The sequence below is a fragment of the Epinephelus lanceolatus genome, chromosome 9 (genome assembly GCF_041903045.1).
Source record: "Epinephelus lanceolatus isolate andai-2023 chromosome 9, ASM4190304v1, whole genome shotgun sequence".
NCBI classification, from domain to species: Eukaryota; Metazoa; Chordata; class Actinopteri; order Perciformes; family Serranidae; genus Epinephelus; species Epinephelus lanceolatus.
In genome coordinates this window covers 42,417,492-42,430,278 of record NC_135742.1, presented here as the reverse complement: position 1 = coordinate 42,430,278, position 12,787 = coordinate 42,417,492, and the positions used below count along the sequence as shown (strand labels likewise).

The following is a 12,787-nucleotide window of genomic DNA, read 5'->3' as shown; positions in this document are numbered from 1 at the left end:
AGAGAGGACAGCAGAGGAGATACCTGCACACCAATGTATCTGGGCTCGAAAGTGACAAAAAAGTCCACAGGCTGAGATCAATCAAAAATAGTTTATTTATTTAAGACATCTGTGCACGAAAAGGTGCTCAAAGTGCAAAAATGATAAAGAGTGAGTAGCTAGTCTGACTATCATCAGTGTTACCCGAGCTGTGCTACTAGCATTGATGATTGTCAGTGCTACTAGCACTGATTACAGTCAAGGACTAAAACATTTGCTGCTATTTTTACTCACTCTATAATTTTTTGCACTTTGAGCACCTTTTTTGTGCACAGATGTCTTAAAGGGCCAGTGTGTAATATTTGGCATGGTTTATTGTCAATCTGAATCTGAATCTGAATATTCTAACCATTAATATGTTTATACAAGTGTATGATCGCTATAAAATAAAATTCGTTTGGTTTTCGTAGCCTTATAATTATGCTTTTATACATATATATATATATATATATATATATATATATATATATATATATATATATAGCAAGGGCCTTGCTTTAGAGAGGTCGCCATCTTGCGCCGCCATGTATGTACGGCAGACCGAGTGGACAATCCAGCCAGCCAGAGAACGCGTTTCGCATGTATAAATGAACCAACGAAGACAGCGGAAAGAAGGAAGAAGGAGGAAGAAACAGCAGAGTGTTAGTAGTTCATGGATAGAGAGTAGTGAAAAGTTTTTTTAGTGATAAAGTTTGCGAATGGACCAGACTTACCACGCAACAGGAGAGAATGAACCCGAACCGTCATCTGCGAGGAAAAGAAGACGCAACTTCACTCCTTGTGATGCACTCTCTGCGGCGCTTTTCCTCCTGGTGATATATCTCTCCAACGATGGTAGCACTGAATCCCATTCTGTGCATTCAGCCTCTCTTCTCACCCGCTCAGCATCAAATACATGGAGTTCCTCATCTGTATGCTCCGGCTCAAACAGGTATGGCTCTGGGTCTGTGTCCGCTACAAGAAACTCTTCAAAATCGCGTTCAAAGTCGTCCATTGCAGCTACTATAGTCCGGAGATATTGCTAGGCTAAATAAACAGCTGAGCTCTGTTTACCGGCTACGCTGTCAGTCAGTGTGCAGGCTGGAGATTGGCGGAGCAGAGAGGGGAGGGGGGTCCCCACTCGGCATGGTAAACGAGTATGTGTGTAAAGTTATTAAGTGTATTAAGTGTGTCTGTTACGCTAGAAGAGTCAGAGTTTGGAACGGAGTGGAGTGTTACCAGAGTTTCTGGAGTGCTCAAATAAACTGGCCTTTTTCCCGAATGCTCCTCTGGTCTCCTGCTCGTGAGGGATTCATTACAATATCGTAACATGGCTTAGATTTCTAAATAAACATTCACCTCGTCGCTAGATAGACCTACTCCTGAAAAAGTCGTGCGCAAGGCTTTTTGACCCTACGAGGCCGCCGTCATTTACCCGACGGGAAGGGTGAGCGAGTGAGCCCTGCAATCTAGAATTTGACCACTGATGTCACTGTTTTCAACCCATTTTACACACTGGCCCTTTAAATAAATAAACTATTTTTGCATTGATCTCAGCCTGTGGACCTTTTTGTGGCTTTCTAGCCCTGTTGCATTAGTGTGTGGGTATCTCCCCTGCTGTCCTTTCTTGTTTGTCTATTATACTGACCCACCAAAGACAAACTTTTTTGTTGCCCCAAGTAGGCGCAGTTTCACAGCAGCCCTAAGACTTTGTAATAATTACCCAGACCATTTTGTCCTCCTCCACACCTTTTACAGGATGTGAGTGTGGCATTTGTCATCTCTGGGTCGCTCCATGTTTACCAGCGTATGATAGACCGCGAGGAGGAGTCTCTACTGTTTGTCACCCACCCAGGGGAGATGGTGGGTCACCTGGCTGTTCTTACAGGGGAGCCCCTTATCTTCACTGTGCGAGCTCACAGAGACTGCACCTTCCTCTCCATATCCAAGGCCCACTTCTATGAGTAGGATCAAGCTCATACACACAAAACATTTAGTCATTTCTTTGAATTCTTCCCATCACACCACTTGGATGCAAACAAACCTGTGATTAACTTTGCAGGATAATGCGTGAGGAGCCTAGGGTGGTGTTGAATGTAGCTCACACTGTGGTGAAGAGAGTGTCACCATTCGTCAGACAGATTGACTTTGCTCTGGACTGGATGGCTCTGGAGGCTGGCCGTGCCGTCTATAGGTATCTACTCTATGGAGCTGTTGATGGGCTTCTTACTGAAAGAATGAGTGCGCCACTACTATTGATAGTAATGAGATTTATTTTGATTAACTTTTTTTACTCCAATAAAACAGTCATTTGTTTAATTTTTTTTCTAGACAGGGAGACAAGTCAGATAGCACCTTCATTGTCCTCAGTGGCCGACTGCGCTCTGTCATTGCAAAGGATGATGGGAAGAAGGAACTGGCCGGAGAGTATGGCCGTGGGGATCTAATCGGTGTGGTGAGTGGTCAGAAACAGCCGATAAGACACTATCTCAACGCACACTGGGCAAACACATTTTTAGGCACTACAAATAGCAGTATAGCACCTTGTTTGTGGATTGTCCAGGTCGAGGCCCTCACCCACATGAACCGAGCCACCACGGTCCATGCTGTCAGGGACTCCGAGCTGGCCAAGCTACCTGAAGGAGCCCTAAACTCCATCAAGAGGAGGTATCCTCAGGTTGTCACCAGGCTGATTCATCTGTTGGGACAGAAGATCCTGGGCAACATGCAACAGGTCAATGGACCTCTGGCTGGTAATTACATACCCCTTTTGTAGGTGTGTGTCAGGAAAAAACTGTATTCATGTACTCTACCAAATAAAGGAATGATACCAGTTATGGGGTCCTATCTTGCATCCAGAGCAAAGTGCACAGTGCAGCGTTACTATTATTGCTAGTTTCAGACCAATGCAGTTGTCATGTTCATTGCCAGTGCCCAGGTTGTGTAAATAGCAAATGTACTTGCACCCAGCTGTGCACCCATTGGCGTGCAGGTCTTTAAATGAAGTGTGGTCAGGTGCATTGTTTGCATGTTGCTATTTTGAGGCAGCAGACAGGGATTGCTATTTTCCTGCTATATAAGGGGCGCATTATTCAGACAGTAAGATGCACTTATATAGGTGGGTTCATAATGCACACACACACACACACACAGAGTGTGCAGAAGTACGTGAAATAATACATCATTAATAAGGAAAAAAATGACTTATATTCTGTAAAATGTGAATAGAGCACAGCAGAGCTGCTGCCCCGATTACTCATTAAGAATGAGGCTGTGCACATTTATAAATGAGGAGCAGTGGAACTTCGTTATTTTAGAAGGTAAAACTTTAGTTCTGTTTTCTCTGTCAAGTTTATAACTATAGTTTTTCGTTTTGCCGCTTAAATGTCACAAAATATTTGCTGCAGTGACATTACTGCTCTTATGCTATTACTGTCAGCAGGAAAACTGCTTGCTTCTCCAGTTTGCAGAATCCAACATATAAATGGCAGTATTCAGGTGCAGGCGCAGGTGCTGGCTTTTAAAGGGAATAGGAGATGACACCCTGACTAGATGAATTCATGTAACACCCAAAACACACCTTTGATTAATTAAGGGACTAAATACAACCCCTTTGCCCCTTTTACCTTACCTTGCACTGAGATAATGCACCATTCAGCTAGCAAAAGTAGAGTTGGACACACCTCCTAAATGCACTTGCACCATGCATTTAAGATTCTGAGCTACAGATCATTTAAATAGGGCCCACCGTATGGAGATCAAGTTGGCCTTTAGTATAAAATGAGATACAAATTAAGATATATGCAAAAGAGGTAATAAAAGAGCATAGATATTCAGTAAATAGTATTTTGCACATGTACAGCATTTGAAAAATGTAATTTCTGTCTGAAATATCCAATGAGAAAACACTCCTTTCCCCTGCAGCTCGTAGTCTGGCTCTCCACACCCCCACCAGCAAGTGGGATGCTGGGAATCCAGCCTCCAACCTGTCCACTGTGTCCATCCTGCCTGTGTCTGAGGAGGTTCCCCTCACTGCCTTCACTCTGGAGCTGCAGCATGCTCTCAGTGGCATTGGTAAACACACACACACACACACACACATACAGTGTACTTCAACAGGTTACTTGAAGGGTCTTGATTCACAGAGAGACCACTCAGTCATTCACAGAATGTGTTCCACATGAATGCCATGTTCATTTTTATATAAAATTCCATAGGAAAGCCATGGTAATTTGTAACCATATTGATGTCTTATATTGAGGACAATGTAAGACATCAATCACTTTCACAGAACAAAGCTTTCTAATAGCCAGTATTTAAAGCCCCGTCACCCATAGTCCACCCACATCCATGCCACCTGATTAGACCTCCAATTAGGTCTGTGTGGGCATGTGCAAACTGCTCAATTGACAGCTCTCTCACTAAACATCAGAGAAGTGAGAAGCAGCAGGGACAGACAAACACATTTAAATGGAGTGCGCTGCATATGAGGAGACATGCATGATGCTGACTCTCTTAAGTCTTTTCAGTGTTAAAAGAGATTTGGATTCAACTAGGGATGCATGATAACAATGGAACGCCATAAGTATTGCCCAATATTGGCTTTAAAATAAACAACAGGCCAACATGCTTTTTCTTAATTTGCATAATGAATAAATATTACAGACATTGAAAAGTGTTGTATTTCATGTCTCCATCTGCTGGTGGACCATCATGATGATAGTATGCATGCATAATTTGATGTTAATTCCACTACAGAAGAGACTTGATAGTCACTAAAATTAGGTGGGGAAAAAAAGTGGATGTATCGATATCGGTATCGGCCATCTGTCAAATGAGTTGTTACATATCGGCATATCAGATATCGGCAAAAACTCCAATATCGTGCACCCCTAGATTCAGCCACAACAAGCTACCTGAAATGAGTACCTGAAATCAGTCTGCATTGTTTACAGTAGTGTTGGTACACAAGGCACTTTTTTAAACTGCTGTGTAGAGCTATTGATTTACATCAGTGAAAGTGCCACGTATCGTTTTGTGTGCCCAATAGAGTTTTATGAGTGCATTTATATTTATTAGTTCAGAGAGGTTGGTGTTTATGACATTTTTTTGTCAAAATGAAATTAATGTAATAAATGTCTTTACATGTTTGGGAGTATTTAGCATGTTGTATTAGAGTGTGTGATATGTGTGACATGTTCAGTTTTAATAGACTTGGACTGAAACTCAAGAATCAGGATTGAAGAAACTTATAGTTATATGCACAGCATAAGACTCAGCAGTTTGCACTGTACAATGACATTCTTAATAGCCAGTCTTCCTTCACACAAGACAGTAATATAATTAGAATTAAGGTTAGATTTGAAGAAAAAAAATACTGGGCTGCACTTTGTTGTGTGTCTGCTCTCAAATTTAGAAACTGTAATATTTTTGTAGCCTAGCACCCCTTTCCTGCATATTGTGTGTTTAATTGTTGACCTGTTATGCCATTGTTGCTGAAGGCCAAACATCTAAAAATGACTTTGACATTGTAACTTCTACTGTATAGTACTGTTTGAAAGTGCCTTTACTCAGAATTTATGAAAGAAAGAAAGTGTGTGTACAGCCCAAGTACAACACCTTACCAAGCTAGTGATAATTAACCAAATAAGCATGGATAAAGATTGTATAAAAAAAAGTAACGGCCCACTACCAAATGAAGTTAATTTGTTAACTTCAAAATCACCTCACTGGTGAAAAATTACTAGAAAAAACGCCTGAGACGGAACCCCAAACTGAGTCCCCTTCTGCCTTATCTCTAGTACATCCTCTCAGATTAACTTAGCAGAGGACATCCCTCTTCCACCCTCACCCCCCACTTACATCCATTCACCAGTCCTCAACAACTAACACCTCCTGAATTACAATTAAACATTTAAATGACATATTGTTGTGCAGTGGTCCTTGCTAGTGAACCGCATGTCGAGATTTGTAAAAACATGACTATCCACTTTTACTGGTGAAGAGGAACTACTTTAGAATCTGCATTATGAGACATTGCACTATTATGCACCATTACACATTTTAAAAACATGTTTGGTGTGTTTCTATTTTCTAAAGGCCCTACTCTACTCCTGACCAGTGACATCATCAAACAGCGCCTAGGCTCTGCTGCTCTGGACAGGTAGACATTTCTTCCAATGATTGAAAAGTAAAGTATGTGTCAACGTTTTTTAAGTCTGATGAGGCATTGGTGGTTGTTTGGTTAGGTTCTTTCTGAAAACACACCTATACAACTGATGCTTCTTTTAAAGAGTCACATACTTCCAGAGAAACAGATACGATTTGATTTTAAATCTACAGTGAACTGTTGTATACATGAGTTAACAGATAATGTGCTGCAAACAGGCTCATATGTGTATCTTGTTTTTGAAAGTGTGCATGAGTACCGTCTGTCCAGTTGGCTCGGGCAGCAGGAAGACATCCATCGCATTGTCCTCTACCAAGCTGACTCTGGCCTCACGCCTTGGACCCAGCGCTGCATCCGCCAGGCTGACTGCATCATCATTGTGGGACTGGGTGAGCAGGAGCCCACTGTGGGTGAGGTCAGTTTAAATACACACACCTGCTTTTCAGCCTTTTTAAGCAGAAAGTGTACATGATGTCATCATGTAATAAAACAAGTTAAATAATTGCAACAAACTGAGTTCAATGAGGAATGCGACTTAAAGCTGTGCTTACACACATCAGCCGGAATTACAGAGGGGGACTGGAGTAGGGACGGGTGTCCCACACCTCCACACATTACAGTGCCACAAATTCAAACAAATTCTTTCAAGTTGTGATGACTAATATGAATACTAATATATTTCTTCACTAATATGGGGGATCTTCTTAACACAGGAAATGACAAATCAAAGCTTGATTTCAGGCCTAAAATTTCTTTGAGGGTTTGAAATGTGAACAAATGAGTGAAATTAGAGAATGAAAAAAGGGATTTTATTAAAGGAATCAGCCAATGTAAGGACTGGAAAAGACAAATTTATCAGAAATTATGTTTATTTAAAGCATTAGACATGCTTTTGGCTTATATAAGTCTGACCTAATGGCCTGTCACACATGCTGTGTCTGTAACATTTGAAAATAAATCTGCCTTGTATATGGGATCAGATCAGTCTCATAATGAATGAACTCACGCAGGGTTTTTCACGAATGCACATACTCTGGTTCACAGTTGTATTTCGGACTCACTAATGCATACGATCTGTTCCGCAAATGCACACGCTCTGCTTTACAAATATAATTTTTATGCAAACTTGTAATATAAATTCACAGATCATGCAAATCGCTGAATGTGCATTTACAAGCTGCTTCTGATTTGTGAACCTCTCTACATTTGTGAGAGAAATCTGTGTGGTGAATTTTGAGACTCCCCTGACATCGCAGGTCAATGAACGTCACCATTGGCTGATAAATCTGTCAATCAAATTTATGATTCTGATTGACAGATTAATCAGTTAATCAGGTGTGTTCGCTTTCAGCCAATCATATGGCTCCTTACATTTTCTCGCAGAGCTACTGAGCTACTGTTTGCAGTGTTCAAACAAGACGCGCTAGACTGAAACGGTGGAAGAGACATGGATCAATCTCAACCTGTAAGTAACACATTTATCTTATTATCCCCTCGTTGTAAATCATGCAATGTTATTGAATTATAATGAGTTGAAGCATTCTGCTTAGCCAAGTAACATGTTTGAATGAACATAAACTATGAATACAGCCTATGTAAGGAGCCATACGATTGGCTGAAAGTGAACCTGATTAACTGATTAATCTGTCAATCAGAATCATAAATTTGATTGACAGATTTATCAGCCAATGGTGACGTTCGTTGACCTGCGACGTCAGGGGAGTCTCAAAATTCACCACACAGATTTCTCTCACAAATGTAGAGAGGTTCACGAATGAGAAGCAGTTTGTAAATGCGCATTCAGCAATTCGCATGATCTGTGAATTTATATTACAAGTTTGCATAAAAATTATATTTGTGAACCAGAGCGTGTGTATTTGCGAAACAGATCGTGTGCATTAGTGAGTCTGAAATACAACTGCAAACCAGAGTATGTGCATTCGTGAAAAACCCTGCGTGAGTTCATTCATTATGAGACTGACCTGACCCCATACTTGTAAGACTATCCTAAGAGCTGAGTAGAAGCTATCTTCCTCTATCTCCTCTTCTCCACCTGTAGTTGGAGCGAATGTTGGAGGGCAGTGCAGTTCGTGCTCAGAAGCAGCTGGTGTTGCTGCACAAGGAGGATGGCCCACCGCCCAAAGGGACAGCCGAATGGCTGAACATGCGGAGCTGGATCTCCAGACACCACCACCTGTCCTGTCCCCGCAGAGTGTTCTCCAGGAGGAGTTTACCAAAGCTGGTACCAACCACCAACCAACAGAGGTTTTTATGGGCAGTTCTGACCCAGTTAGCAAATGCTTCATTTTTGTTCGTGTGCTTGTGTGGTTTTCAGAGAGAGCTGTACCAGCGTGTGTTTGAAAAGTGTCCAGATCGTCATTCCGACTTCTCTCGTCTGGCCAGGATCCTAACAGGAAACAGCATCGCCCTTGTGCTGGGTGGAGGGGGTGCTAGGTACTGCGGCTTTATATACAAATACATTTGATACACCAGCATTGTAAGACTTAGCCTGAGGGAGTAATGGTATACCTTACAGTCACAATCTGAATCAAGTACACTTTTTTGAGAATTTTGTGCCTACACATATTAGCTATATTTGTCCTCCTAACTGAGGTAACTTAAATTTTGTAACATTAGTGACGGGCACAGACAAAGCAGCTATTAACAAGCCTGGCATGTTTTGCAGGTTGCAAAATGCAATGAGCACTGCATTGTCTTTTTATTTAATTGAATGCCAGTGTTAAAAAAAACACACACCTTTTTATTGCTGCCAGGCAACCACCCCATCACCTCCTTACCCTAACCTCCCTGCGTAATCAATCTACCGCTTATTTTGGCTAGCTAAAACTACCTACTTCTTTTCACAGTAATTAGTAGCTGGTTACTAAACAGGCAGAGGGTACTTGCTGTAGCTCTGGTTGAGGGTGAGAGGCTGTCAGCAAATAGTCTGTTAGCCACAGGGAAACAGAGATCTGTATGGGTACATGAGAGATCGTGGTAATGGCAGTTTGTAAAGTCATATACTGTAGCTCTGGGTATCCAGCAACCGCTACCACCAGTGTCTCCTCCATTGTTTACCAAATCTGTAGTGCCTTAATAACATTTTCACTTTGTGACTCAACATTAGCTGCAGTCAGTGGTTGGTCATATTTGATATCCAAAAAAAGCATTTAACAACCACTACTTTGGTCACTCATGTAGGACAGAGTATACATGTTATCATAATAGTATAATATATTTTTTGAGTGGCCACGGTGCTTACAGTTAAACATAGCTACATCACTACAATTGTTACTATCAATTTTTTAATGTAGTTTGTTATGAAAAAAGTCAGAGAAAGCATAGAAACTTCTTAAATATTTCTGATGGAATTTGTGGAACCAGTGTTAGCAGCACAGGGTGGCAGTCCAGGACAGTTCATTACATGTTAGGACTCCATCAGTACAATTGCAATACAATAACAGTTTAGCATTAGAATGATAAAAGAGAAAAATGCAGAATCAGTATGAAACAGGAACAAACTGATAGTTATGTAACATCAGTACACGGTGTGCAAAATATGCCTATTCCAATAGGTGGTCTATTCTGATTGTTTCTGGTCTAACTGATCTGTTTCTGTCTCTCACTGCTCTGCCTTATCCTGGAGCTTTGACAAGGTAGGGACTGAGTTCCTCTCAGCTACCACCTGAGACAGCTGGTAGACATAGACATATAACTACAGCAGGAGTATTGCTCATAACTGTTACTGTACCCAATATATATATATATATATATATATATATATATATATATATATATATATATATATACATACACAGGTATATTATACATACCGATATAACAACTGTGTTTTTTTCAGGGGTTGCTCTCAGGTGGGTATCCTGCGGGCTCTGAATGAGGCGGGGATCCCTATCGACATGGTGGGCGGCACCTCCATTGGCTCGTTCATGGGAGCATTGTACGCCGAGGAGAAGAGCAACAGTCGCATGAGGGTCCGGGCTCGTGAATGGGCCATGGTGTGTTGACATGACACTGAGGATAGGAATGCAATTATGTTCAAAAAGTTTTCCCACAAATTTTCACAAGTTAGATCTTTGTCATTGTTATTAGAAACTGCTTTACTTAAAGAGTTTGTTCTTGCTATTATGACATCAACTCTAATGTTTATCAAGACTTCTTGACTCTAGTTTTCCTCTCTTAAAATGAATTTAGTTCCTTACCTGTCAATACTAATTTTTCTTCACTTCCCTTTGTACCTTTCTTTCTTTCTCAGGATATGACCTCTTACTTCAAGAAGATCTTGGATCTGACCTACCCTGTTACCTCTATGTTTTCTGGCGCTTCCTTTAATTCCAGCATTAGCTCTGTCTTCAAGGGTAAACAGATAGAGGTAAGGTGGGGGTTTCTCTCAAATTAGTTCTTAAAAAGACAACAAATAAGAGCTAAGCAGTAAGGTTAAAGGGTTATTAGTCTTAGCCTAATTTAAGAGAGTTTTAGTATTGTTCCATGATTCTCTGTTGGAAAACAGTGGATTGCTCCCTCTGGTATGGGAGAGAGTTACCACCCCAAGCAAAGGAGTTAAAATATCTCTTGGTCTTGTTCACGAAGGAGGGTAAAATTGAGCGTGTGATGGATCAGCGGTTTGGCATGGCATCTGCAGTGATGCGGGTGCTGTGCTAGACTGTCGTAGTGAAGAGAGAGCTGAGCCAGAAGGCAAAGCTTCTGATTTACTGGTCCATCTATCTATCTCAGTTGAAAGGTGCAGTAAGTCTTGTCGCCTTTGTGTCACACCTGAAGTGAGAATCCAGTTTTAATGTAAGGAGCTCTGTGCTAGTGAAGAGTTCTACGAGAACTCTAAGTGCTCTATCGTAGGCAGCTTGCGTTTCTTGAAGATGTTTCACCTCTCACACAATAGGATTCTTCAGTTCTAACTGACTGGTGGAGAATAGCAGGCATTAAACCCTGTGTGGGTGTGAACCCTTACAGAGTTGTTGAGGTCACAGGTGAGCTCTGAGTTTCAGAGTCGTTAAGGTCACTTGTGAGTCATTGACCCACAAGGCTATAGTGTGTGTCATTAGGGTTAGATGGGTCCAGGTGAGAATGGCTGTGAAGCTGTTGTGGGAGACATCTGAGGACTGCATTATAAGTGGGTGATAAGTGGTGTTGTAGGCCACCTCCTTTGTTTAACGATGGCAGTTCCAATTTGATGTATTCTGTGAGAAAATGTAATTGTTAGCACATTTCCACAAGAATAGCTGGATAGATGGCACAAAAGTCAGCACTTGTGGGATTGTATCTTACAGTAAATAGTCTGATACATACTAACAGATGTTAATTTTGTCTCCTTTTACTCCCTCTCCTCTGCTAGGACCTATGGCTACCGTACTTCAACATTACAACAGATATCACAGCTTCCTCTATGAGAGTGCACACTGACGGTCTGTGTAACTCTGGACTTTTCTTGTTTTATTTTAAAAGCATTCAGCTACTTTTTTGGAAGATTGCAAAATATGAATAAATGTATATTTTTAGAATCCCCTCTAAAACTGTATTTTTATACTCACAGAAAAAAGACTTTTACTAAAATGGATAAAGCAAATTATTTTATTTTTTTTATTTTCTAAAGTCAGCTTTCTCTTTGTCTTTTCTCTCTGTTTGACAACCTGTTGACAAACAGAGAAAAAAGACAAAGAGACAGCTGCTTTTGACCAGCACTTGCCTCTCCACCTCAGGTTCGTTGTGGCGGTATGTGCGGGCTAGTATGTCTCTGTCGGGCTACCTGCCACCTCTCTGTGATCCCAAAGATGGACACTTACTTATGGATGGAGGGTACATCAACAACCTGCCAGGTGAGAGACACCTAGAAGGTGGCAGTGAACTTCACTGCTTGTGAATTATATAATCGTGGGAATGAAATAATTCAAGTATTTTGTTGAAAAAATTATTACACAGACTGGACCATCTCGATCTTTTCTAGAGTGAACTGAACACTGAAAAGCCTCAAATAAATTATTAATTCATACCTTAATAATAATGTGGGGAAAAAACTCCTTGCTACTCAGTTTAGACTTTCACACACTCACACATGGTACAGCCATTCAACTGTGCCCGAATGATACTTCATCATGTGGACTGGAGAAGCCAGGGATCGAACCGCCATCTTTCGATAGTGGATGACCCACTACTGACCTTTATTTGTGAAAATGAATGGTCATTTAAGATGAATTCTTTCTTAAATGAAACAACTTCCAATGTGCTGAAGTCACATGCAATTGTATTGTAGTGGGAGGTACTCAACATGGCTCTGCATTTAGGATTAAAAAGGCCCATATCATACATCTCTAAATGTCAGACCTCATCACTCACACTAAGAAGTTGATTGAGAAAATAGATTATTAAGATTAAGATGTGTTTCTGTGATTTTGGTATCTAGCCGATGTGGCTCGCTCTATGGGGGCCAAGGTTGTGATTGCAATTGATGTTGGAAGTCGGGATGAAACCAACCTAACCAACTATGGTGACGCCCTGAACGGCTGGTGGCTGCTGTGGAAACGCCTCAACCCTCTGACTGAGAAAGTCAAGGTACTCTTGCATGTCACA

At 41.2% G+C, this 12,787-nt stretch overlaps 1 protein-coding gene across 3 annotated transcripts in view; it reads left to right on the top strand.

Moving 5' to 3' along the window:
* Positions 1 to 12,787, top strand: part of pnpla7b (patatin-like phospholipase domain containing 7b) — a 52,290-nt gene that overhangs the window by 18,741 nt on the left and 20,762 nt on the right. For all 3 annotated transcript variants that reach the window (XM_033619787.2, XM_078170976.1, XM_078170975.1), the window contains 14 exons: positions 1,777 to 1,982; positions 2,081 to 2,212; positions 2,350 to 2,473; positions 2,582 to 2,771; positions 3,943 to 4,092; positions 6,118 to 6,181; positions 6,434 to 6,602; positions 8,247 to 8,429; positions 8,523 to 8,641; positions 10,047 to 10,203; positions 10,461 to 10,577; positions 11,556 to 11,625; positions 11,920 to 12,036; positions 12,621 to 12,769. In XM_033619787.2, the coding sequence (XP_033475678.2) occupies positions 1,777 to 1,982; positions 2,081 to 2,212; positions 2,350 to 2,473; positions 2,582 to 2,771; positions 3,943 to 4,092; positions 6,118 to 6,181; positions 6,434 to 6,602; positions 8,247 to 8,429; positions 8,523 to 8,641; positions 10,047 to 10,203; positions 10,461 to 10,577; positions 11,556 to 11,625; positions 11,920 to 12,036; positions 12,621 to 12,769 (1,947 nt within the window). The remainder of the gene's footprint in view (positions 1 to 1,776; positions 1,983 to 2,080; positions 2,213 to 2,349; positions 2,474 to 2,581; positions 2,772 to 3,942; positions 4,093 to 6,117; positions 6,182 to 6,433; positions 6,603 to 8,246; positions 8,430 to 8,522; positions 8,642 to 10,046; positions 10,204 to 10,460; positions 10,578 to 11,555; positions 11,626 to 11,919; positions 12,037 to 12,620; positions 12,770 to 12,787) is intronic.